The sequence below is a fragment of the Cydia amplana genome, chromosome 2 (genome assembly GCF_948474715.1).
Source record: "Cydia amplana chromosome 2, ilCydAmpl1.1, whole genome shotgun sequence".
Lineage (NCBI taxonomy): Eukaryota > Metazoa > Arthropoda > Insecta > Lepidoptera > Tortricidae > Cydia > Cydia amplana.
Window position 1 is genome coordinate 16273021 of NC_086070.1, and position 26818 is coordinate 16299838.

Sequence of the window (26818 nt, forward strand, 5' to 3'; positions counted from 1 at the left end):
CATAATTATCCTTCAATTTTCTTTGCAGTTGGATCCATTATCAATCAATACAATTGCATCCAATATCAATATCATATAAAATTATAATAAGTCTTCCCATTATTAAAACACTTGTAAATAATGAAAACAAAGGTTTATTTTTCAACCGCTAGACTATTAAGTAATACCTACGTACTTTAGTGAATATAGAAATGTATACCTAAACTGTTAGGTACCTACTGTTAATTATTTACACAACTAACTACGCATTTGAATGGTATTTATTATTACGAATATTGTTATTGTTATGCCATTTTATTATTTTATTATTTATTTAGGGTTCGATCTAAATTGGACATTTCATAGCCTAAGTATTGAACTACCAATTTAGCTAAGACCTTAAATGGCTCAACAACCACGGAGCGTGACTGTAATTACTAGTAGGTATTTTGTATGAGTAGGTTTGGTTATTTATTTTAACTTTATTGCATAAACAAAAACAATGTAGAGATGGCAGACGTAATGCCATATATTTTACCAGTTAATCATAATGATTTTAAAATATACAATATCAACATATACACCGTGGGCGTTAATAACCCGAAAGATTTAAACAAACGATTTTAGAGCCTAATTAGAGTATATAAAGTTATATAACATATAGTCCAAAAACCCATAATTTAAGAGATATTAATTATTTAAAACAAATCACAAGTTAAAAAATCTCAATTCTAACACACCCTTATGCAAGACGTAGCCACCAACTAATTTTACACGCAGACGCACTAACTGCATGGTTTTTAGCCAGTTCCACTTAATTAAGTTTGGTATCTATCCTACAAAAAGGTTTCACTACCGAAATTTTGTTCTGTTCTCAATCGCGAGAGTGCAAACTATTTACCTTCACGATAACTGGCTGATAGTTTGAAATTGATGTCAATAAAATGACATATTTCATATTATTATTGATTGTCACGCAAGATAAATTTTAAAAATTTGATTGACTGTAATAAATAATATTCGCCATGCCGCATTATCCTCCGGCTCATTTAGCGGATATTGACATTGTGTACGGATTTAGAAACCCGAAGAACTATGTGGTTCCGGCACGACGTACCCACTTCAGTCTAGAAGTTCGTAAATTGGCTAGGCGAACAATAGTATTGTTATTGTTACAATACCCTGAGAGGTGGATTGGCCGTGGAAGCAACGTCCTAACCTGGCCCGCCCGGTCACCCGACTTAACGCCATTGGTTTTTTTTTTATGGGGAACTCTGAAAGATAAGGAATACTCAACACCAGTGAACTCTGGAGAAGAATTATTAATAAGAATTTAAACGGCTTCCGAAGAAATAAAGAACACTTTTGTAAACCTAACTAATTGTGCTGAAAACGGTGGTACACACTTCGAAAACCTAATTCATTAAATTAATAAAAAAGCGTAATTGTTTAACATAGTTGTTTATTTTACTTTACTCAATATAAATCAATACATCGAGAATTTAAAATACGTAGTGATAAGCATGATCGATATTTTAACAAAAGGTCATTGATTTTAACAAAGTAATCATCCCTTTCCAGCTGTAGTATGAGTTAAAACAATAAGAGGCATGATTTCTTTCGGATAGAATCATAGTTAATGGCTTTGGTTACCTCAGTCAAAGGAAAAGATTTTATCGCAAAGTTTCTACAATAATAACTGCACTGTACTGTTGTAGTAACTAATGAAGTTTTGATACAATTTGTGGTATTTTGAGGTGCCATTAAAATTGAAATATGTAATTTCAACGTAAACATCATCCTAGACATAACTTGACACTTCTTGTCATGGAACACAAGTCACTGCATTCGCCGTGCATCGTATGATATCGGAGTGATTCGTGAAATGTCATACTCGTTCTCTGTTTCTCTACTTGAGATTGAGATTAATTAAACTCGCTCACTCTCTGGAGTAAAGGTTTGTTCACAAAGAAGCGGTAAATTAATATGATTTAATTTGTACTGAAATAGTAGTTTAATTAAAACACATAATTGGACCCATGTTGATATAATATTATTTACTCGTACTGTCGTCAAAAATTCGTGGTTTATTAAATCCCGCGGTGTATAAAGGACAAGTAGGTATGGAGAAAATGTTAAAAACAATAATCTAAACCTAAAGGGTAAAAACGGGATTCGACCCTATTACCTACTAAGACTCCACTGTCCGTCTGTCTGTCCTTCGCCAGGCTGTATCTCATGAACCGTAATAGGTAGAGTTGAAATTTTCACAGATTGCCGCTATAACAACAAATACCTACTAAAGAGTACGGAACTCTCGGTACGGAACCGACTTGCACTTGTCCGGGTTTTTTGTAAAAATGGCCTCCTCTTACAAAATCAATTAAAAATTGTTTGTACCTAGTTAGGTACCTATGGGTAGGTACCCTAATACATCCCTAATACCTATAAGTAATCAGTCGTATTGTAAATACGGATCGATCTACACCTCATTCAATAAAATTGGCACAGTTCGGTATAACACACGACATCGACACTACGGCCGGGTACCTACCTACCTACCTATAAGCCTACCGCCAATATCGAAAAATCAAAAATCGTTAACTGCCTTTCTATCCCTGTTTGCATATTCGGGCGACAGACAGATAACGAATTTTCCATTTTTAATGTTTGCAGTTGGCCCTCTGGTGATCAGCTTTGTTAAAATGTATTCAATAATAACCTGCATGTTCGAGGTGTTGATCCGCCAGCGCACACGCCATGGCTGCGCAAAACAGCAGCAGTTTATTGACCATCTCGCTCACTTGATTATTGTATTACTGTTTTTTTATTATTACTTATAAGTGGACTACTATTAGCGATGTGGTGTGCGCGACTGCGTTGAGCCCACTGGTCGCGCAGTCTGCGCGCGCACTATATAAAATTATAAACTAGGGGTGTCTTCAGTCCTTCATCATGCAAGAATCGTGATTAATTTAAAATGGAAACCACCAGTCATTCGGTAACACAAAGCACGTCAATGAGGTATGACTAGGTACCTACTTCTTCTGGAACCAGAATTGAACACATCGCTATCGCCGGTGATACTACTTTGTTATGCGTTTCAGGATTTTCCGAATGACATGACAAATAGCCTAACATTCCCTCTAAATATCCTAAATTCCGCGGGGCGTGAGCATTTTATATGTAAAAGCGGCGCGCCCCGCTCACGCCGCGCCCGGAAAACGCGCCCGTGTGACGAAGCCTTAAGTGTAAGGCCTGAGTGGACGCTCGAGTTGGGCGTGCAGCGGGGCGGGGCGGGCGGCGTGCATTTTAGACAAATGCAAGCGTATAGGAGCGGCCTTAGTGCACGCTGCTCAAATCACTTGTGAGCCCGACGCCACGCTGCACGCCCCGCAGAACGCTCCACTCCGAGCGTCAACTCAGGCCTTACACCACTACACTTAGTGTATTTGCAACTAGGATAGCAATTATGGTAAGGCCATACAAATACGACATTATATGTGTAAAACTTTAGTAGGTACCTATTTAATTAGTTATCTATTGTAAAAAGAGCATTTACGGAATATCCAAATGCCATATTCCGCTGGAACTGGTTTAATCAGCAAACCAAAGTGAGGACCGAGGTCATATCCCTTTCTCTCTCACTCTTGCCATGACCACTACACAACCTTGAATGAGAAGTTTTATGACCCCGGTCGACGGTCATCAGTTTGGTTTGGGCAGGCCTATGGAACTCTCCGCGCGAGCTCGGATTTATACCTACGATTCTGTTCCCGTTCACGGTAGAAAAGCAAGCCAGTTGGTTGCCACACGCGCTCACGCACGCACGTTACCGCGCGCCGCACTGACAATTTTTACGATAGTTACAAGCTACGTAGGTTCTATTGAATTACTTTAATTAAACATGTAGTGTTTATTACGACAAACGTACCTATAGTACTATAGTTAGATATCTATTTGAAATAGGTAGCTAACTTGGTAAATGATCATTTTACCGACAGTAAGATCTTAATTTTACACCGGAAAATAGGTACTCATTTATGCTCTGGTTATGTTATAATTAATTACCTGTAATCATGGGTTCTCTATTATTTTTCTTTATTGTTTACACAATCTATATCTGGTTTTAAATTACACGAAGTTTTAAAACGAATTCTTGCTGGGTTCATTGCGTGGTTTATAAAACGGCGTAAACACTGCGGTCACTGCAGGGACATATGAGTATTTCGCAAACACTAACCTAACCTAACGCATAGGTAAACGGAATATTATAAATTATTGCAACTTAACTTGCTTAAATGTAGTTATTTAACGCTATGCTGTTATATAATTTATGGCAAGTTCTAATGTTAGTTTGATAGTATGATCAATCGAATTAGAGACCGGTCTTCACACGTATTAAAATTTCTAAGCGTCGCGTCGGCAACCCTAGCGTTGTGCCGGTGCGCGCGGTGCGGGAAGCGGCGCGCTGAAGGTCACTCCATTGTATTTTTGTGTAGGTATCTAAACGGTAGGTATTTGCGTTTTCATTGAGAGATAAGTATCTGTTCGTAAGAACTATTATATAATCTGTGATATTGCGCTGAAGCGATAAAAAAGGAAATCTTACATTTCAACCTTAAACCCGTGATCAGCAAAACTTTTTTTTGCCGAATTTATATAATAACTAGACGGGCCCGCAGCTCCGCTCGCGTCAAATGAAATAAAGAGTTTGTCTTATGTTTAGTTATATAAATACCGATATTATTATGTATTGAACCTTGCCAGGGTTTATAACTGTGGTAGGGACTTTCTATTTGTAACCGATAGGTATTTGGATAACTAATTCGCAAATTTCTCAAAAAATTATGTGATTTGATAAAAGGCAAGATTGTATTTTTTCATCTACGTAGGTATTTATTTAAAACTTGTTTCAACATAAAATTATTATTAATTTTTATAAGCCCAATTGCAAAAACGTTCATTAGATTAATTTCCGATATATATATCTGATGGTGACTGTTCAGCAAGAAAAAAAAATCCTACCTGATCGAGTCGTATCCAGTGTTGCCAGATCGTACCTTTTAGTACGGTTTTCCGTACTATTTTGGACCCTTGCGTACCTTTTTTGTAAGCAGCGTACATCGTACTAAAACCGTACCTTTTGATGTACGATTGTTTATCAACTTTTTTTTTCGTTGTATTGGTTCAGGATGGTTTGTTCAGGGCAAAATATCTAATCTGACAACAATAGCCACCATAAAAAAGTACCATGTACTATAGAAAATACACGTTTCTTTAGTTTCAGTCGGCAGTTGTGTCTTTCGTACCTGTGCTTTGCTAATAGTAATAGTAATATCGTTTATTGCAAACCATGTTAACCATGGTACAATAGAATGGATGTTACAATGGAAATAGATGACATGGCACCCTGGTAGGGTATTGGCAATTATCCATAAAACTACATTAAATAATTTATGTGTAATATTATTAATATTGCTTTGTGATTGCTTCTAATGCAGTGCAGTTGCTCGAAGAATAATAAAAACGCTAAAAGAAGTTAAAAAAATTATAAAGAATTTGTTCTCGGGCTGTCAGGTACCTAAGTCATGTCATGTCCATAAGTCCTACTTGTTTATCTTACCAATCTTATTCACATGCATTTCTTTTTAATTTATATATGTATGTACATTTGCATATCCAGTAGAAAGTTACTTAGTCATCTGAGTGTATTTCGTTTTATTTGGCATTATTATCCACATTACAAAACTCAGGTAGTCAAAATTCAGCCGGCCATTTATAGCCCGTCAAACAACTTAGTCAGTATAAAATAGCGCGAAATTTAAGTTTTCTATTGGACCATAACCCATCGCACCTTTTTTTTTTAATTTTGCTGCTTTTTTCAACTGACGGAAATGCCTGACAAATTTTATTTTTCATGTACCTATCTATATCAATGCAAACAAAATTGGTTAACTATAGCTGGTCAACCAAATCTTGTCAGTAAAAAAAGGCGCGAAATTCAAATTTTCTATGGGACGATATCCCTTCGCGCCTACATTTTTCAAATTTGCCGCCTTTTTCTACTGACAAGATCTGGTTGACCAAGTATATGACGTGTACACTACACTTATAGTTGGTCAAATCAATTTGTCAGTCCGTAACAATCAGGAAAACTATACTCATGTCTCATCCACCCACCATACCCCCCACCCACACACCCACATATAAATATTGTTTCTGTAAGAAAATTATACTAATAAAAAAAAAACCGTACTTTTTTTATCAAAATCGTACCTTTTTTGACGTACGACCGTACATAAGCTGGAAGCGCTCTGGCAACACTGGTCGTATCGTATTACGCGAGAAAACAGTTCCCGAATTGCTTATATCTGTAAAGTCATTAAAGTATAATTAACATACACACATTATTACGGGCTGGTGCCCGTGGTATCCCTTGAACTGATGGGCTTCATATTAACATTAACTTGCTATCAACTTTGTATTTTTGATTTTGGCCCATCTCGGCAGCCCGTTCCCCGGACGAATGGCAATGTTTGCCGAAGCCGTGAAAGTCAATCTGAATAAGATAACTCAAAAAGAAATTTAAAATAATAAAATACAAATTATTAACACGATAATCATACGATAATACTAATTTGATTGATAAGTCATATATGGCATAAGTCACTCGGATGGGCATAGACTAAGGTTGAGGTTGACAGCACTTTTTATTTTATTTCGTATAAGAAAACACCGCAATAACTGTATACCAACATGACAAACATAAACATTTGGGTCATTTGGTATGTCTGTAGCACCACATCAAATAATTTTGTCTGTAGCACCACCGAAACGAAAGCAACCGAATGTTGCCGAAAATGGTCGATCATCGTAAAATGAAGATTGTTATGAAAATTTCTTTTCGTTATTGTAAATTAAATACGCATCGTAAGCGATAGTTTTTATGCTCTAGTTCTATTCTCGTATTTAGATAATAGATTTAAACAGTTTTTTCTTATCATACGTGCGTCGTATTCGAGAAACGTGTCAAAAACTTTTTTAGAAATTTGTAAGGCGCCATCTCGCTTCTTCCCTCGTTTTTTATCCCGTTCTGGTTTTTCAATTTTATATATATAGAAGATTCAAGGTCAACAAATTGTCAACCTACATATCTGACAAAAGGAGGGAAAATAGACGACTCTCGTGCTGGGAATTACATTCATTAATCATTAATTATGTGGAACACCTTGCACGAGTTGCACGCTACTCAAGTACTTGGAACCTACAGCACATAACGAATTACATTATATTCACGTTTAGGGAATAAATCAAACTATCATAATATGTATTAAATATTTTATGTTCTTAACTTTTGGCAACAAATCAAATTATTTATTAATTATTATTATCGAATTAAAATTAAAAAATTAATTATAAATTGCAATTAGACAAATTCTTATTAATTAAGTATCATAAATATTACAGGAAAAATATAATATTAGTCAAACACTAAAAAACTGGCCAAGCCCTTTATAGTTCTTCCTAAAATATTGTGAGATCAAAACTGCATGGGGTAGAGCTCGTCCCAGACTCGCAGCCGGTTCTCGTGCAGTTTCTCGTGCACGGAGAATTGCTGGTCCACCTTCAGGTACTTCCTGTCCTCAGGCTGCATGGCTGGCCAGTGCAGCGAGCACAGCTCCGGCAACTCGCCTTTACGAGGGTTTGGATTGCTGGGGAATGAAAAAACTTTTTGTAGAGAAAACTCTTTGATGCATCGTGACTTTCGCAATAGTAAACAATTCCATGGCACTCCTAGACATACAAGTAGTTAACTTGCTCACCCGTGCTTGGCGAAGGTGTACCAGATGGCGGTCATGCGCTCCACCATGACATGGTCCTGCGGCGCGGGCGGCGGCGGCGAGCGCGCCTTGATCGGAGTTCGGAAGTAACTCATGGAGAACAGGTAGATCAAGTCATCGTGGTGCGCCGCGCCTGTAATTAACATTGGGATAGATTAAACATACATGTGTCGTCAGGCGGGAAACTGCCATACGCAGAGAGAAATGGAACGAAAGCACTATTATCGTTCTGTGCTGTGCATGGCTGTTGCTCCGCCGTGGCGGGTTAGGACCTATATATTATACTACTCTTTGGTTGGGATCATAGATATAAACGTGTCGGAAGCCGGTGTTGCTCGAAGGATATAAAGTACTCTTTTTTATACATCAGTGGCTGGGACACATTATGGCAAAGAGTAGTATACTATCTGGGTGACCGAGCTTTGCTCGGAAAACATACAAAAACTCAAAAATGCGCGTTTTCCGAGAGATAAGACCTAGCTAGATCGATTTTTCGCCCCCCAAAACCCCCATATAGCAAATTTCATCAAAATCGTTAAAGCCGTTTCCGAGATCCCTGAAATATATACACATATAAATAAATAAATAAACAAGAATTGCTGCAAGAAGATTATATAGGACATGGACAATGTTATGAACCAAAGAGTATTTATGGACACTATGGACACATCAGTTATCTGACACTTAACAGCTGTCGAATAGATTGAAAGTATTTTCCACTGATTTTCCATGTATTTTCCTAAGGATCTTTCCATTTTTGACTTGACACGATGTTCGTTTTCGCCACCTGGGCCTAAACCCGTAAACGTGTAAGTACATATATAATATATATAGTCCCGTTAAACAAGGCTCCTTCCATGGCTTTAGAACTCACCGGCTGGCTTGCCAGTGCGCGGATCCTCGTAGAAGCTGTTATTGCCAATGTAACTGAAGACGCTGTACCATACCGGCTGCGGTGAATGTCGACACATCAAGTTCGCCATTCTGCAACAGAACATTATATTTAACATTATCGTAGGTCAGATGCGCCGGATCTGCATTTAAAGTCATGACTCCGAGACGGCATACAGGAATGATGACTTCTCTGTTATACATTACAGATCACCGGTTAAAAACCACTGATGTAAATAATAATAATTGGGGGACATCTTACACAGATCAACCTAGCCCCAAACTAAGCAAAGCTTGTACTATGGGTGCTAGGCGACGATATACATACTTATATAGATAAATACATACTTATATACATAGAAAACATCCATGACTCCGGAACAAATATTAGTGTTCATCACACAAATAAATGCCCTTACCGGGATTCGAACCCAGGACCATCGGCTTAGCAGGCAGGGTCACTAGTGTCACTACCCATTAGGCCAGACCGGTCGTCGAATGTTATAACATAAGACCAATCGACCGAAGTTGTAAGGTTGTGCTACGCATAGGTACCTGTGCGTATTAAGTCCAATCCAGCTATCCCCATACAACTTCCCAAGTCCTTTATTACTCTCAGGGGTGTCTGCAACTGGTTTGCCGCCTAGGTACGCCTCCTTGAGACGGCGACTGGCCGCTGCGGAGTTCTTTTCAGGGAGAGCAAAAGAAATTGGCGCTATTTTCTCCCATTCGGCATTCATACGATCAAGAAGAGTTTTGTTCCTTGTGACACCTGTGAAGAAACATGACGTATAGAGACATAAATGTAGGAATATTAGTTTCATATCTGAAGCCAATAGCCGCCGTCATATACTTAAGCATACTTATACCTATCTCGCTAAGCTAATGCAAATTAATCGAAAGAATGGCGAAAATCGGGATGAAAGGTTGCAGTGGCCTAGACCAGGTTTTTTCTTTAAGTACCTAATTCTTTTTCAAAATATGACATTATGGGCCCGATTCGGATTTTGAAATAGACATCTACTAGATAATCTTTTAGATGTCACCAAGATACGATACCGATATGTTTAAGATCTAACCTGTCAAATTTGTCATTTCTGCGATTCTGGAGATACTCTTGAACGATTTCCACAAGATATGACTTAGAGATCCAATTCATATCTAATAGATATCTAACACTATCTAACGTAAAAGTGACATTGGTTGCCCGAATTGAGCTGCAAAAGAGAACTAGTTGAAATTTAAAGTAAGATCTAACCTGTCAAATTTGACATTTCTCCGATTCTGGAGATACTCTTGAACGATTTCCACAAGATATGACTTAGAGATCCAATTCACATCTAATAGATATCTAACACTATCTAACGTAAAAGTGACATTGGTTGCCCGAATTGAGCTGCAAAAGAGAACTAGGTAGTTAAAATCTAAACTATAACGTATCTAGAATGGATCTAGTACGTGTCGTCTCTTGTGAATATCTTGAAGTTCGAATACGGCAGTATGTGTCTATCGAGTTGACTGTGTAACTAACTGAATGCCTTCCAGTAGAACTCATCCTCGGTTTGGCTGATGAGCAGCGGCACTGCATGCATGTGTCCCTTGCGTACTGCCTCATCAGGCTGCACGGCGAGGAAGCGGGGCTGGCCTACGTCCGGCTCCACTACGGGGTCCCAGAAACCTATGGGATCCCAGCCGAATATCTGAAAAAAAAAAACAATAAATATTAGTACTTAACTAAACAATGGCTTGCCTTACAAGACATTAACTACTAAAAATATGTACTAAAATTAGCTACAAGTCAATAGAGCAATTACGATTAGGATAAAAACATGTGAACTTACATCCCAGAATCCTGTAAGTGAGTTGCCAATTTCCTGCCAGGACTTGGTCTTCAGACAGTCGACAATGGCTCGCGAAGAGTTGGTAGGACAATTGAGGATCTTTGCTTGCTTTTGCGCCAAATGAAATTGGTGCGAGGGTAGAGGTTGCTTACCCATGGGGGAGGCGGACATGGCAATACCTCGATGGAACAATCCTGAAAAATATCATAGAAATATTAGATGTGTTGTTATCAGCCAAACGAAACCCTGAGATTCTATATTTGATCGATATCTCTTGGCGATCGTTAACGATTCTATAGTTTGCATTTGGAGTTTAAATTACATTGAGCAGTGACTTGGTTGGATAAAATAATTCCCAAAATAAAGCCTTGAGGGGTACCTTTAGACATTGGAGAAATCATGTGTAACATAACACTGATGGATCCAGCACTGCATCCAGCGATGGTGACTTTTCCCGGGTCACCGCCGAACGCAGCAATATTTCGTTTCACCCAACGAAGCGCCGACACTTGGTCCTTGTAGCCGTTGTTGCCGGGTGCTACTGCGTCACCAGTGCTCAGGAAACCTGAAAATTAAGCGAAAAATAGTGATTTGAAAAAATATCGTACCTTTGACGCACACACCCACCACCAATCAGTACTACATAGTTTAAAGCAACCCTTACTGCATGTAATAAAAAATATATGTTTAAATTTGAACTTTAATAGCTGATTAATATAGTTGACTATCATATATGGCTCTGTATGCGGTAAGGGGTTATCAATGCGCGAAGGGTCTTAAGATACCGCTTATCTTACCTTTATACAGGTGTATAATATTTTTGGTCTTAGGCCTCAAAATTCAGTAATGCAATCAGTTCTTCTTGCCACAAATATATACTTTAAACTTATTGATCAGAAAGAAATTATATAAATAAATATTGTGGTTACCCAGAGACGCCAATCGGTAGTTGATGGTAACCAAAACGATGTTTCTATCAAGCAGGTAATCAGGCCCAAAGAGGTCGGAGCGTCCCGTCATCGAGTAGAAACCTCCTGGGTGGATGAAAAATATTACTGGCAGCTTACGGGACCTGAAAACCATGCACAACCAGATTAGCAGTATTAGCAGCAGCAGGAGCAGTTCAACACTGGAAAGGTATGGACTAGCGAAATAATCGCTCCAATCCATATTTCCATAATAAAAACATGTTCTATAAAGAAAGGCCTTTGATAAGAAGATAGTGTTCCTTATTACCTGTTGTTTTCTGGAGTGTAGACATTGATCCGGAGACAGTCCTCGTCGACGTAATACTCGCCGGGTGCGACGGGCAATGGGCATGCCGGTCCGTCTGCGCTGGCGTCTACTTCTGATGGGTATGTCGTCATGTCGACTGGGGGCTGTGAAAGTAAGATTAACCTCAGTTAAATTAATAGAGGGGTTTTATGGTAAAGAAAAACGGGATTGACGGGATTGTTCCCGAGTTTTCTTCGTGGGCATATTAAGCGTATAATGTTACCTATATTTTTTAGTTTGTTCATTGTATAAAGTCATTGTTGTGTTGGTGACACAGTCTTATACAACAACAAAGAAATACTAAGAAGTCCACTCGCATTCGCTACAGTAGGTATGTAAATGTACATAGAATGTACCTAGAATAGGATAGGTAGCTAGGTGTATCATGCATGACGTCATAATTGTAGGAAAACCAAAGTGAATAATTAAACTATTCTTATCGGTAAGGTAAATTGTTATTTACCTTCTTACCTACCTACCTAACGATTTTCTGTAAGCACTGCGTATGCTCGTAGTACGTTACCTACGTAGATACTTAGCCTACCTAGTTGATATCAATTGAATCAATAACGGAGTTAACCAAGAACAGTAGACGGAGAGCTAGCCCCAGAAAAAGGCATTACCTAGTTAAACAATTTATAGAACAATGAAATCCATTTGAAGCTTAAATAGGTGAGGGTGGGGAGGGTCGATCCCTAGGGGACACTTGGTAAACTTCATTTTTAATCAAACCAAACGAGATACAATTTTTTGCGCTGGTAACACTCATTCATTCGTTCCTAACTTCACGTTCTGTCATGGCACTGTATCGGAAAAGTCAGTGGTTCAAAAATGGCGGACGGTGAAAGATTTTCTGCGTACTATATTCAATTTTCGGTAAGCTTTAACTGGATTTATTTTATAATATGAGATGGAAATGATGTTAGTGAGTGTGCTTATTTTATTTGTTGTTTATTGAAGTGATGATTAACTTGGATTACATTGATATACGCGAACACATGTTTCGAGTACGGCACGTTTTATAATCTTACTATGTATGGGGATACTTTGTCTTTTTCTTCAGGGGAGATATGATTCCGGGATCATGTCACCCCCAAAGCGATCAAGTATACATTGTAATAAATATACTTACAAAATGATTCATAGAGCTATCATAAATATTTTCTTTTCTTTAGTAAATCATGCCGCGAAAGTACTACCAGAGAAACACTGATTTAAACTTTCAAGGTTTTTGACTCATTATTGTTTATTAAAACGGAATTTAATGGCGTATAATTCAGTTTTCAATTATACAACCGACTCCGAAAACGGAATTATCCCCGTGGCCTTTGAAAAAACTGACTAAAGTTGACATCAACATTTTACGAACTACCCGTACTTGGTCTTTTTTATCAAGTTAAACGTTTTACACACAGGGGATGTTACTCGGTCGACAAGAAACACTTATAACGATATTTGGTTTTCAACCGGCGATATTTGTTTTTATGGATGAAATGCTATTTCAATGGCTTTCCGACCTTATGTTAGTACATAACCGACCGAACCGACCGACGAACCGACGGTCCATAGAAAGGATTTTAGGATTATGCAGCTCAAACACTGTCCTCGAAACGTGAGCAGTAAATTTCTAAACTTATTTATTATAGTAAACAATAACGACCAGTGATGGGTAAAAAAATTAAAATTGCTGTAGGTATCTGACGCTAAAAATACCTTCATAAGAACTTTAAAAAAATTAGCTTGTTACAAGAAATTTTATGTTAATAACTTAGATTTTTGTTTTTTTTTTACTTTTTTTTTGGTACAAAAATTGATTCCCTATTTTATGTTGTTTTATAGATAATACGATTATATTGTTTTTTAAAAGTATAAGATTATGGATTAATATGTGTTTGATATCTTCATATATTAATTTTCTGTAGATAAAGTGAATAAATTAATGTAGATACTACCCTCGAAATATGACATTGCCCCTTAAAATCTTTTTACCAACTGTCCCCAAATCTGGAAGACTTGATCCCTTCGGCTTAGACATCTGATTACCGGAAATACAACTTCAAAGCATGGAAGATGCAATATATATATGTTTGCTGTGTATTTTACAAATTATAGATGCATTGCTAATAGCGATCCGAGTTATATAATCAATGAGAATCTGGTATGGGGAGACATGGTAAAAATATGTTTACCATGTGTCCCAAGAACCAGGGTCACTTGATCCCCCTAGGATCAAGGCTCCCGACCAGGGGTAAACAAGTCTCCCTTACATAGGGGACACATGGTAAAAGTCAACAGTATGGGTTTTCATTAAATAATGATCTAATTTATTGCACAAATCTGTTCTAATTCAAACTATTAATGAAGAGATAAATTCTGAGTCGTATGTTCTATAAAGTTTTTCAATACTACAAATAGTTAAGAAAATGTATGCTAAAAACAAAAGGGGTGATCAACCCTCCCCAGTTTCCCCTACTATACCAATACCACCTATATTTTATAACTTTTCTTGTCACCTGACAGCTATTCAGCGGTGGAGGTTCTAAATCTACACTGACTACAACTACCACAGAAGAACAGACCTGAAATCGTAGCTCTCCTACGGGTGGTAGCGCGTAGTGAATGCCGCGGTAGGCCTGGAAGCGACGCCCGAGCCGCGAGTCCATCCACGAGCCGCGGATCGCGCCCGCCGGCGTCACGGTCACGGGGCCGGGGGCCGACGGCTTGGTGGGAGACTCGGGTTTAGGGGTGGGCTCGGGCTTTGAAGAGGCTGGAACGTAAATTGCACAACATTAAACAATGAAACGGAAATATAGATACAAATAAATGAAAGATAAATATCTTTCAATTTTCTTTGCAGTTGGATCCATTATCAATCAATACAATTTGGGTCCAATATCAATATCATATAACATGTCTTCCCATTATTAAAACCCTTGTAAATAATGAAAACAAAGGTTGTTCATCCGCTAGACTAAGTACAAACTTAGTGAGTATACAAATGTACCTATACCTAAACTGTTAAGTACCTACTGTTAAGTATTTACACAACTAACTACGCATTTGAATTGTATCTCCACTTTGGACTTCACGGGCCTATAAATCCCGGTCTTTTGATAGGCTTGCGTGGGGATATAGATCCAACACGTAGAGGCCCTTTGGAGAGCTTTAATGTCATGTAGAACGCCTGCTGGAACCCGTTCACAGGTGTAACAACCCATGAACCGGTCGCAGCAGGCATTGGGACTATTGTAGAAAAAGTGAACAGTAGGTATACCGGTCTATGGATTGAAGTTTGGGTGGACATGATACTGAGCTATTGTAAAGTATTCCGGACACCTGCCATAACAATTCTAGCACACGTTATCGAGGCAGGTGTTGACTTGCCGCTGACTAGATGGGCTCCTGAAACTGAGCCCGTCATGAAGACGACCAGGAGCAACATCGATGTGAGCGGCTCAGGGGTGTCGAGAAGTGTGCGCCGCTTTCTACCATTTATTATTACGAATATTGTTATTGTTATGCCATTTTTTATTTATTTAGGGTTCTATCTAAATTGGAGATTCCATAGCCTAAGTAGGTATTGAACAACCAATTTACCTAGGACCTTAAATGGTTCAACAATCACGAAGCGTGACTGTACTTACTAGTAGGTATTTTGTATGAGTAGGTTTGGTTATTTATTTAACTTTATTGCATAAACAACAACAATGTTGAGATGGCATACGTAATGCCATATATAGATGGTCAACCAAATCTTGTCAGTAAAAAAAGGCGCGAAATTCAAATTTTCTATAGGACGATATGATTTCTTCTGTCATTATGATTAACTGGTAAAATAAACTTGGTCAACCAGATCTTGACGGTAAAAAAAGGCGGCAAATTTGAAAAATGTAGGCGCGAAGGGATATCGTCCCATAGAAAATTTGAATTTCGCGCCTTTTTTTACTGACAAGATTTGGTTGACCAGCTATATAACACACGACATCGACACTAACATACCTACATAGGTAGGTATTTACATAGCCCTATAATTAGGGCTTGCAATTCGAATATTTGAATATTCGAATTTGTCGAATATTCGACCTGTTTTGATATTCGAATATTCGGCCGCTCAGGTTTCGAATATTCGAATATTTTTTATTACTATAAAAAAATCTATGTCATCCGCTGTAGTTACAGTTTCTGTGTGTTTTACGGGTATTTACAGTGAATGAGGAACGGTAGGTACCCAAACACGAAGGAAATAATATTTTTACTGTATTCCTCTCGATAGACTTCGTGAATACAGTGAAACCTAACTCAATTTAAAAGAAAACGAAATCAAAAAGTATGTTATTTTTACGGTCCGTAAGTTTTAAGTTAAAGGGTCATTCTGTTTATTCAGTACAAGCGTACGTTAAGCGAATTTTTGAAGTGTAAACCTTGCCACTTATCGCAATTCTCAAATTTAATCATACCAAACCTGCCCAACTTGGTAATCTAACCATGCACCTTTAGCTGACGAATAATCCACCCAGTACTCAACTAACTTTTTCCCTTAAATATTCCAATAATATATTATTAGCCGACCATTAGGAATAATAACTTGCCAAAACAAATAAAGTCAATAAAGATTCAAAATACCATGAAATTAAAGACCTTTTTACAGGCCTCTGAGTGATTACAAGTTAATTTAAATCGGAAAATAATTACTTACTAAAAAAAATATCTTACATACCTAGGTGTTTGGATGGTTAAAGTTATATTATTTCACGCAACGACGACGCATTTATAACAAGTTTTATCTAGAAATATTAAATACGTCTAATTTTGGCGTTTTACTTGTTTTATAAATGTGGGCATCTTGTAAATAGTAGGATGATAAAATCTAGTCAAATAAGTGGATTTCTGCCAAATATCCTTAGTTTTAGCAATATGTGAAAAAAGCTTTTGAATAAAACGATAATGAACCGATTTCTCGTTCCTTTTCTTATTTTTTATAATATTCGAATAATTATTCGAATATTCGAATACGTCGTCAGAAAAAGTCGAATATTCGAATATCTGAAAGTTTCGAATATTTGCAAGCCCTACCCAGTCTGGCGAAAGTCTCCTTATAAAAATCGTTGTATGAAGTTTAAGCTATAGTCCGTCAACCAAATCTTGTCAGTAGCAATGTAAAGCAAACTAAAGTAGGGCAACACTCAAAGAGCAGTATTGCGCTAAGAAAAGCAGCAATGTACATCGAACCAACAGTTTTTTTTTCCGCTGAGCGCGCCCTGCGTACGTCAATTCAAATTGTCACTCGCGGTTTATTGAAAAAAATTGAAACATGGACGGACAATTTAAAAGCGATGTTAAAACAATGTTAATCAAAATGATGAACAAATTTGAAGATATCAAAAACAACTGCTTATATTCTCTTTGTTCCCTATCTATGTCTTCTAAGTTTACTAAAATAAAATCATATCAAAATGCAGATAATTAGATAGTGCATATATTTGTTATTTACAATATAATATGCCACTTGTTAATGTAAATTAGTGTACTGTTCTGGATGAATATGACATACCTGTGTAATTTTTTTGATTGGTATATATTGTACAATATACATATTAAAAATAAAACAACTGATATTTGGGTGTTTATTTAATTTAAAGGTAAATAAGATACGGGTCACTTTTCGACTTGGTTGCGTTGTACACGTACATAAACCGCCATAGGTAAGTATTGTCTGAAAAGATACTACCTACTACGAACGCCTTATATTGGGCAAGATTTAATCCTGCAACAAACATGTATGGATTAGGTAGATATTGCGAAAGAACGGCGATATAATCAAGGCTCTTAATACTGTTTAAAAGGTTTACCTTTGTAAATAGTCACAACTGATTGCTGAAAATATTAGACATGTGGGCCTATGGACGGTTTCCAGGACACAATTTATGGTCTTGTTGGATAGATTTAGGCATACGTTTTAATTTTATTTATGCCTTTTACCCCTAAAACAAAAAAACTGAACATAATCTTAAAAGTTCGAAAGAGTTCTTCCAATACTTGTCACTCAATTTTTAGTAATGTTTACCATCAACGAGCATGATTGTACATTGTAGGCCCCTTAGCTTTGCTTATTATTATTTAATGTATTGGTATTTAATGGTGACAGCAGAAATATCTCTTGAAACAGAAACGATTCAGAATGAAAACCAAATGAAAACAAATAAGGTGACGGCTGTCATTCACGATCCACATTCCACAGATAAAACACAGATGACACGCGTTTTGGAATTATTTGAACACAGTGTTGCTAACCCGCGATTTTTCAAATTTGCCGCCTTTTACTACTGACAAGATTTGGTTGACGGACTTTAGCTGGTATGGCGGATATATATATCTTGCTCTAACAGCGGCATCCCTTTCTCACTTACCTTCACATCCGCCATTGTCCGCCATGATTTATGTTTACTGTTCGCCGGGCTTTTTGAATCGTGCATTTTTGTGTTTAAAATCTGTTGATATTTACTGATTTGACGTAACAGTTACAACCATAACTTGGTTTGAGCCCGTGAATGTGTACCTATTATGTGATCTAAAGCAAATATGCACTACAAAACGTGTGAGATTTGCGGTTTAAAGGCCGGTCGTCTTGGTGGTTGGTGGTCAAAAACGAACATTTATGGCTAAATTTCCATTGGATGAAGATAGGTAAGTTCAAAATTCTATTTGTTTTTCTACATAAAACACATAACGCATGTTTCTTTAGAAATTAAAATAAATTCTGGAATAAAATAATATCATTGTAAAAGTTAGTGCGGTAGTACCCAGATAATATCGATATTTTTTCTGACCAGTTCTTAGGTCCATGTTATTGAAAAATGTTTTGGTTTCCCTTGCCATGGGTATATATAAATAGAAAGAGACGAGCAAAAACACTACTTGACTAAAATAACCCGAGTATAATATCTTTCTATTAATATCGAAAAAAATTGCTCCTTTCTAGGTGTAAAAGATGGGTTCAAGTGACGGGTAATGAAGATTTAGCCTATGTGCCTATTGAAAATCAAGCAACCATGACTGACCAACTGCTGAGGCGACTAAGCCTCTTATTAATCAGAAACGAATGCCGAATTAAAAATAGATCTTTCGCGGAATTAGAAGACCCCTTAGTAGACACTGTAAAAAAAGGTCAACAACAGGGTATATCAAAGTAGTAAATATTATTTTAAAAGATCTAATAAAATTAATTAATAAAAAGAAAACTGTTGTTATCATTTATTACAATCATACTTTTCGTAACTTCTAAGTAAAAAAATAGTAGTTACGAAAAGTACTTATTGCAAAAGTTTAATAATTAGTCTAAAAGCAACGAATTTTTTTTTTTCAAATTATCGATATCGATAAAAAATATCTATCAGTGTGTGAAGCACATCCCTTTTTGTTGCTCATGTTGGCAGCAGTGCCGTCCACATCTGCTGTCATCAAGCTGTCATAATTTCTGTCCTATTGGTACAGGATTCTAGCATACGCTTCATACTACTCAGAATTTCAGGTGGCTAGTATGGAAGTCCCGTCTCTTAAAACGTAGTGATTATATTCTCTTTGGCCCTACCTATAATGAAGACCCTTCCCATAACCGTTATCGTTAACTGCCTTTCTATCGCTCTTCGCATATTCGGGCGACAGACAGATAACGAATTTTCTATTATTAATGTTTGCAATTGGCCCTCTGGTGATCAGCTTTGTTAAAATGTATTCAATAATAAATAACCTGCATGTTCGGGGTGTTGATCCGCCAGCGCACACGCCATGGCTGCGCAAAGCAGCAGCAGTTTATTGACCATCTCGCTCACTTGATTATTGTATTACTGTTGTTTATTATTACCTATTACTATAAGTGGACTACTATTAGCGATGTGGTGTGCGCGACTGCGTTGAGCCAACTGGTCGCGCAGTCTGCGCGCACACTATATAAACTAAAGGTGTCTTCCTTCATGCAAGAATCGTGACTAATTTAATTCAGTCGGGAACACAAAAGTACGTCAATGAGGTACTTCGTGTGGAGCCAGAATTGACCACATCGGTGATATTACTTTGTTATGCGGTTCAGGATTTTCCTAATGAGGATCCGCTCAATAAGATCACGTTTATTACGATTTCCCACATATGGGTAGTGTTTACAGCATATTGCGCTGAAAGCTGAAGCGATAAAAAAGGAAATCTTACATATCACCGTACCTACCCACCGTAATAGGAACTGTGATCGGCAAAACTTCTTTAAATTTAACATAATAAGTCAAGGACAACAAATCGTCAACCAATGTCTGCCAAAAGGAGGAAAATGGACGACTCTCGCGCTGGGAATTACGTTCATTAATAATGTGGAGCACCTCTTGCACGCTACTCACGTACCTACAGCACAGAACGAATTACATTCACGTTTAGGGAATAAATCAAACTATCACATGTATAAAATATTGAATATGTTGTTTTTAAGTAGTTATAATTTATAAATTAATCGATTTAAATTAAAAAATATTATAAATTGTAATTAGTCAAACAATAAAAAAAGTGACCAAGCCCTTTAAAGTTCTTCCTAAAATATTGTGAGATCAAAACTGCATGGGGTAGAGCTCGTCCCAGACTCGCAGCCGGTTCTCGTGCAGTTTCTCGTGCACGGAGAACTGCTGGTCCACCTTCAGGTACTTCCTGTCCTCGGGCTTCATGGCTGGCCAGTGCAGCGAGCACAGCTCCGGCAACTCGCCTTTACGAGGATTTGGATTGCTGGGGAATGAAAAAACTTTTTGTAGAGAAAACTCTTTGATGCATCGTGACTTTCGCAATAGTAAACAATCCCATGGCACTCCTAGACACACAAGTATGTAGTTAACCTGCTCACCCGTGTTTGGCGAAGGTGTACCAGATGGCGGTCATGCGCTCCACCATGAGATGGTCCTGCGGCGCGGGCGGCGGCGGCGAACGCGCCTTGATCGGAGTTCGGAAGTAACTCATGGAGAACAGGTAGATCAAGTCATCGTGGTGCGCCGCGCCTGTAATTAACATCGGGATTAATAAAACCTACCTAAATGTATGGTCAGGCGGGAAACTGCCTTCATACGCAGAGAGAAATGGAACGAAAGCACTGTCATTCTGTGCTGTGCATGGCTGTTGCGCCATCGTGGTGGGTTGGGACTTGGGACCTATTATATTAAACTACTCTATGGTTGGGACTAAAGCATAAAAACATATAAAGTACTCTTTTTTATACGTCAGTCAGTGGCTGGGACACAGTATGGACCAAAGGTATATGGGGGTTTTCGGGGGCGAAAAATCGATCTAGCTACTCTAGCTAGGTCTTATCTCTGGGAAAACGCAAATTTTTGAGTTTTTATAAGTTTTCCGAGCAAAGCTCGGTCTCCCAGATATTATTATATTATATTGACGAGATTAATGAAAATATTATATTATATTGACGTTACGTTTTGATGATTTTGAAAACATTGCCTCTATTTGTTTTTGGTAGAGTAGCTAGCTGGTTGGTCTCACTTCAAGAAAAAAAATGTGTAGTTCATTAGCCAGATTGTTCGACGCTTGTTTTAATAATGTTAAGCATAGTAGTGTACCAGCAGGCTTGCCGGTAACTGGATCCTCGTAGAAGCTGTTGTTGCCGATGTAGCTGAAGACACTGTACCACACCGGTTGTGGGGAGTGACGGCACATCAGGTTTGCTAACCTGTAATGGTAAAACTACCATTAGGTATAGCTCTTTACTTTGTTTATTTTAGAAACTAACTAATGCATTATAAATTGTAATTATCAAGGCAGAAGCATTTTTCTTTCTAACTGCCATCTGCGCCTAAAATAATTAGGTAGGTACCTACCTGTGAGCATTAAGCCCAATCCAGCTATCTCCATACAACTTCCCAAGTGCCTTGTTACTTTCAGGAGTGTCTTCAATCGGCTTCCCACCCATGTAAACCTCCTTGAGCCGACGGCTGGCCGCCGCCGAGTTCTTTTCGGGCAGATTGAAAGAAAGGGGCGCCACTTTTTCCCATTCTGCGTTCATACGTTCGCGTAAAGTCTTGTTTCTAGTCACATCTGGATGATAAAGTATGGTAAGTATATAACTTAGGTAAATTAGCGCTCAGTATTTGGAATTAGCTGCTAAGAAACTATACGAGTAGGTATTCGTATAATTTTACTGTCGTAAAAGTGCGTTACCTTATCAGCAGAGATCGGACAAATTTGCGACGTTGCTCGCAATAATGTAGACATGACTCCAAAATTGATTAAATAATTAATCATTTAATTAATTTCTTACCTGAGGTTTAATTTTGATTCCTAATCAATAAAAAACACAAAGATTTCTTATAATGTAAATTTATTAAAGAAATTAATCAGTATGTTTTCCAAATTTTCTGTAGGTACTCATTTTTTATATCAATATATTTAAGTGCTATTTATTGACGAGGGAACAAAATTAAATCTCAAGTAAAAAATTAATTAAAATAATTAAATGATTAATTATTTAATCAATTTCGGAGTCTTGTCCACATTATTGCGAGCAATGTCGCAAATTTGTCCGATCTCTGCTTATCAGGTAGCGTTAAGTCCTCACATTGATAAGTATTAAAAACTTACAAAACGCCTTCCAGAAGAATTCGTCCTCAGTCTGGCTGACGAGCAGCGGCACAGCATTGAAGTGGCCTCTCCGCACGGCCTCGTCAGGCTGCACGGACAAGAAACGCGGCTGCCCCACGTCCGGCTCAACCACTGGAGTCCAGAAGCTGATGGGATCGTAGCCAAAGCCGAATTTCTAATTGAAAATAAATTGAAATTGTAAGTACCTACCTATAAATTATAATCCTCTCAGATTAAAAAAAAGCGGAAGGAACAAAACGTAGGTTGTATCTACCTAGTTAAATACCATGCAGTAACCCACTTTGTTGTTATAGTGTCGAGCTGTGTTAATTTTATTTCGTGCCTCTTCCTCAAATTAGACTGCAAAGTTGCAAACATTTACCCCATGGCGAAGAAGTTAAACTCTTTAATTTTGATCGTACTCACATCCCAGAAAGTCTCAAGCGAATTGCCGAATTCCTGCCAAGGTTTGGTTTTCAGGCAATCGACGATGGCGCGCGACGAGTTGGTGGGACAGTTCAGAAAACGCGCCTGCTTCTGCGCCAAGTCTAGCTGGTGCGACGGTAGTGGTTCCTTGCCCATGGGTGACCAGGACATCGCAATTCCTCGATGAAATAGGTCTGTAATACAATCATTAATATTTATTCCAATCCACTAGAGAAAATAGATACTTACCAGAAACTGAAACCAATTCTTAGGGAATTACAGAACTTCAAAAAGGCACACCTTTGAGTTTTTGGCCAGTACACTGACAGGAACTAACCTTTAGACATGGGCGAAATCATGTGCAAAACCACGCTAGATGAGCCAGCGCTGCATCCCGTTATGGTAACTTTGCCCGGGTCGCCGCCAAATGCCGCCACGTTGCGCTGCACCCAGCGCAGCGCTGACACCTGGTCCTTAAAGCCGTTGTTGCCAGGTGCCACGGAATCACCAGTGCTCAAAAAACCTGGGAAAAGAAATGTGAGCCATGAACTGTTGGAAGCGGAAAGTCTAAAGAGAAAAGGATGTCTAAAAATAAAGGCTATAAAAGGAGACACTGTACGTACTTATTAGGACACACATTAAAAGAGATGACAGAAAAATACGTCAATATTTACCAAGTGAGGCCAGTCTGTAGTTGATTACGACAAGTACTAGATCTCTGTCCATCAGGTAGTGGGGGCCCAAGAGGTCAGAGCGACCCGAAAATGAGTAGTAACCGCCAGGGTGAATGAATACAACCACCGGCAGCTTACGCGAGCTAGACAGGTAAATACATGTTATAGTTTTACCAGACATTTTGTAAACATTATTCATAAGAAAAGATGTTAATTATACCAAAAGTGATTCATCTCTATTTACTAAAAAGTTACCTGTTATTATGGGGAGTGTAGACATTGATGCGGAGACAGTCTTCGTCGACATAATAATACTCGCCGGGGGCAACGGGCTCCGGGCAGCCCGGGCCCTCCTTGCTCGCGTCCACCTCAGATGTATACTTCTCCATGTCTACTGGAGGCTGAAAATATCATATATATCCTAAATTAATAAAAATGTGTAGACCTAACAACCTCTATAACACCACGGGACGATGCGCCGCTGCTTGCGTAATCTAATAGATTTTGGACTCTTCAGGCAATTTTTATAGATACATATTTTATCTTAAAAGGTGATGCGAGTACATATCGTGATCGCTGAACCAGCTCTTCTTTCCACGCTATGTCAAAAAACTTAGGTATCCCTTGTCCCAGTGTTAGAAAGCTATATAGAGCAGAACAAACTTGGAATCGTAGCTCTCCTACGGGAGGTTGCGCGTAGCGAATGCCGCGGTAGGCCTGGAAGCGACGCCCGAGCCGCGAGTCCATCCACGAGCCGCGGATCGCGCCCGCCGGCGTCACGGTCACGGGGCCGGAGGCCGACAGAACTGCATGTGCAGGCTTAGGGCCGGTCTCAAGCGTTGTTGATTTTGTTATCGCATGGCCTGAAAATGTTTTACTTTTATAGTGGTTAAAACCAACATTAGATGAACAATTTTTATTGTTGTTTCTGAAAATAGGTACCTCACTTTCTTGACTTAGAAGCAAAGAGTTAGTAATAGTTAATGAGGTCTAAAAAAGTTTCGTGCTTCAATTTTGATAGGTAAATTCAATAAGTAAGTTACTTACCATAAATGCGAATAATGTAAATTATCTCTACCACTTAGGTAATGCAATTTAACAACTGCCTAATTCAAAGATTTAAGTAAGTAGGTAGATATAAGTCGTACTGTCGAAATACACACAATATCTAAACCTAAAAGTCATAATTACCGGTATCTACATGGTTGTGGTGCTGCTGTGCGGCCAAAGCGCACGCCGCGACAGCCAATAGCAGCAGAAGCTTGATCATGCTTCAGTAAACCTTCATGTACTTATTGCAGTTACGAGTAGGTAATTAATGTTGTTTATGATGTAATTATTGTGGTTCTCGCTCAGCGGCGTTGACCTGACTGGATTCGATGACTGTGCGTTCGCTTTATAGGGCTCTTGAAGATCTGTGAGAAATATATGCAAGAACGTCAGTAATTCTATACTTTAAGTTACTTACAGTTTCAAAATATACAGAAACAATAGGATGGAATATGAATATAAAGTTTAAAATGAAAGGACAAGAGAGAGACTAGACGATACCTTTTTTGGATACGTACAGTCACCTGCAATATTATGTTACAAAACGAAGGCCGCAAAAATATCTGACACGATCTTATTTGTAGAGCCATAAGAGCGTGTCACATATTTTTGCGGCCTTCGAAGAGTAACATATTATTACAGGTGACTGTACCTAAATATGTAGAAGTTGTATAACCTACTTAGGTATTTACTTATGTCTATATGTATTTAGCACAATGGTGATAAATAACAAGGTGGTAAACAAAAAAAAAAGATGGACCTGTTTTGTTAAAACGAATATTTTTCCACAATATTTTCCTGTTTTTGTCATTGAAAGCCAGTTGCTGCCGCCGTCGGTCTGATAACAGCGATATATTATGATGTAAGAACTGTAGTGAACACTTTATCAGTAGGTTAAAGACCCGATAACCTCAAGGTTCAAAGTCACTCAGGTATCTTTTGTCTGTAAAGTAAGAAAATTCGGTGCCTAAATATTCGACATCTACCTCTAAATATCACCAGATGTCATCTGGCACGTAGCGGCCAAGATCCAGGTGTACAGGTCGGCTGCTGCAAAATAGCAAATGTGAAGAAACTTCTAAATGGGGGCACAGCACGGAACTGACTTTAGGTGCAATACAAACACGCTACTTAACTATACTTTAAGAATATAGAGCCGCACAATTTCGTCCGAGCCGAGCCGTTTACTTGTGATTACAAACCAACCGGCTGTAAAGATTACCAGCCGGCTGGTTTGTTGTTGTTGATAACTCATAGCAGGAAAACGATGCTCTGAGCAAGGGGATCCCCGAGACCATAATAGGTAATGGAGCAACTTGAACGCTAGTCACGTATATTTACTTTATTGTAACGCTAAACGTGTCAGGTTTTTTCTTACAAATTAAATACATCATTTGACCACTGATACATTCAGAGAATATGCTGTATTATATTTATGATTTTAGTTATTAAATATGAAATTATCCTTTTAAACCTTCCAATGATTTAACCGCTTTCTAGATTTTACTAACACATGAAGTAACTCTGAGTAAGTTAAGTACCATGCCAGCCGGTTAATCAAAGAATACCTACTAGTGTCCATCCATCATCCATGCTATGCTAAGTCACCCGCCAAGTCTTAAGAACTAATTTAAGGGCACAAGCTTTGGCACAAGTGTGGTGCAAGCAAACTTAGCTATTATTATAGGCTTTGTTATTTGTACGCTAAGGGGCTGTTCATAAATTACGTCGTCTATTTTTGACGAATTTGTACCCCCCCCCCCCCTCCCTTAAAATCATCCAAAAAAATCATGCTTCAAATGACCCCGCTTCCTCCTACGTCATGCTACCATCATCCGATGTCCAGACCCCCACCCCCCTATTTGACATGACGTAATTTATGAATAGCCCCTAATACAATTATTTATTTTGAAAAACTACTACTTAGAGGTGACCTATGGCAATTATGGGTTTTCTATCACTTTATTGTTACCTCGTGGTCACTTTATTGCTACCTTTTGTTAAAAAAATCTGGGTATAGATACGCTCATTTGATTCACATACGAAGTAAGTATAAATGTTTCATTCAGAACCATTGAGATACTCGTACACTTGTATTTTTTATTGTACAGTTACGACCACCAGTCAGGTTCACGCAGCTGAATGAGCGACACCGTTTGAAGAAACGGGTACCTTTTCTAAATTAAAGTTTGCTAAATTCTAAACTAAGTGAGGTAGCAGT

General features: G+C 38.2%; 2 protein-coding genes across 2 annotated transcripts; both read right to left on the bottom strand.

The window, feature by feature from the left end:
• Positions 1 to 7511: 7511 nt before the first annotated feature.
• LOC134659041 (esterase E4-like) lies at positions 7512 to 19714 on the bottom strand. The gene is made up of 11 exons (XM_063514652.1): positions 19578 to 19714; positions 14410 to 14597; positions 11792 to 11934; positions 11485 to 11627; positions 10935 to 11120; positions 10556 to 10749; positions 10246 to 10414; positions 9270 to 9486; positions 8698 to 8807; positions 7806 to 7956; positions 7512 to 7694 (listed from the first exon to the last, which is right to left on the bottom strand). The coding sequence occupies exons 1-11, from the start codon at positions 19648 to 19650 to the stop codon at positions 7523 to 7525; spliced, it is 1746 nt and encodes a 581-aa protein (XP_063370722.1). The 5' UTR covers positions 19651 to 19714; the 3' UTR covers positions 7512 to 7522.
• Positions 19715 to 20397: 683 nt separating this feature from the next.
• Positions 20398 to 24828, bottom strand: LOC134659030 (juvenile hormone esterase-like). The gene is made up of 11 exons (XM_063514641.1): positions 24739 to 24828; positions 24211 to 24410; positions 23803 to 23948; positions 23548 to 23690; positions 23211 to 23396; positions 22874 to 23067; positions 22448 to 22622; positions 21688 to 21904; positions 21430 to 21539; positions 20706 to 20856; positions 20398 to 20590 (listed from the first exon to the last, which is right to left on the bottom strand). The coding sequence occupies exons 1-11, from the start codon at positions 24815 to 24817 to the stop codon at positions 20419 to 20421; spliced, it is 1773 nt and encodes a 590-aa protein (XP_063370711.1). The 5' UTR covers positions 24818 to 24828; the 3' UTR covers positions 20398 to 20418.
• Positions 24829 to 26818: the final 1990 nt, after the last annotated feature.

Bases quoted from the DNA above. Each gene is read 5' to 3' on its own strand.
- LOC134659041 (XM_063514652.1), bottom strand. From the start codon at position 19,650: ATGGTCAATAAACTGCTGCTGCTTTGCGCAGCCATGGCGTGTGCGCTG. The intron at 9,487-10,245 runs GTTAGTTACACA...GTTTCTTCACAG, and splicing joins GTTCTACTGGAAGGCATTCA to GTGTCACAAGGAACAAAACT. The intron at 8,808-9,269 runs GTACCTATGCGT...GTTCTGTTGCAG, and splicing joins ATTGGACTTAATACGCACAG to AATGGCGAACTTGATGTGTC.
- LOC134659030 (XM_063514641.1), bottom strand. From the start codon at position 24,817: ATGATCAAGCTTCTGCTGCTATTGGCTGTCGCGGCGTGCGCTTTGGCC. The intron at 23,068-23,210 runs GTTAGTTCCTGT...ATTGTATTACAG, and splicing joins GATTTCGCCCATGTCTAAAG to ACCTATTTCATCGAGGAATT. The intron at 21,905-22,447 runs GTAAGTTTTTAA...TTTATCATCCAG, and splicing joins ATTCTTCTGGAAGGCGTTTT to ATGTGACTAGAAACAAGACT.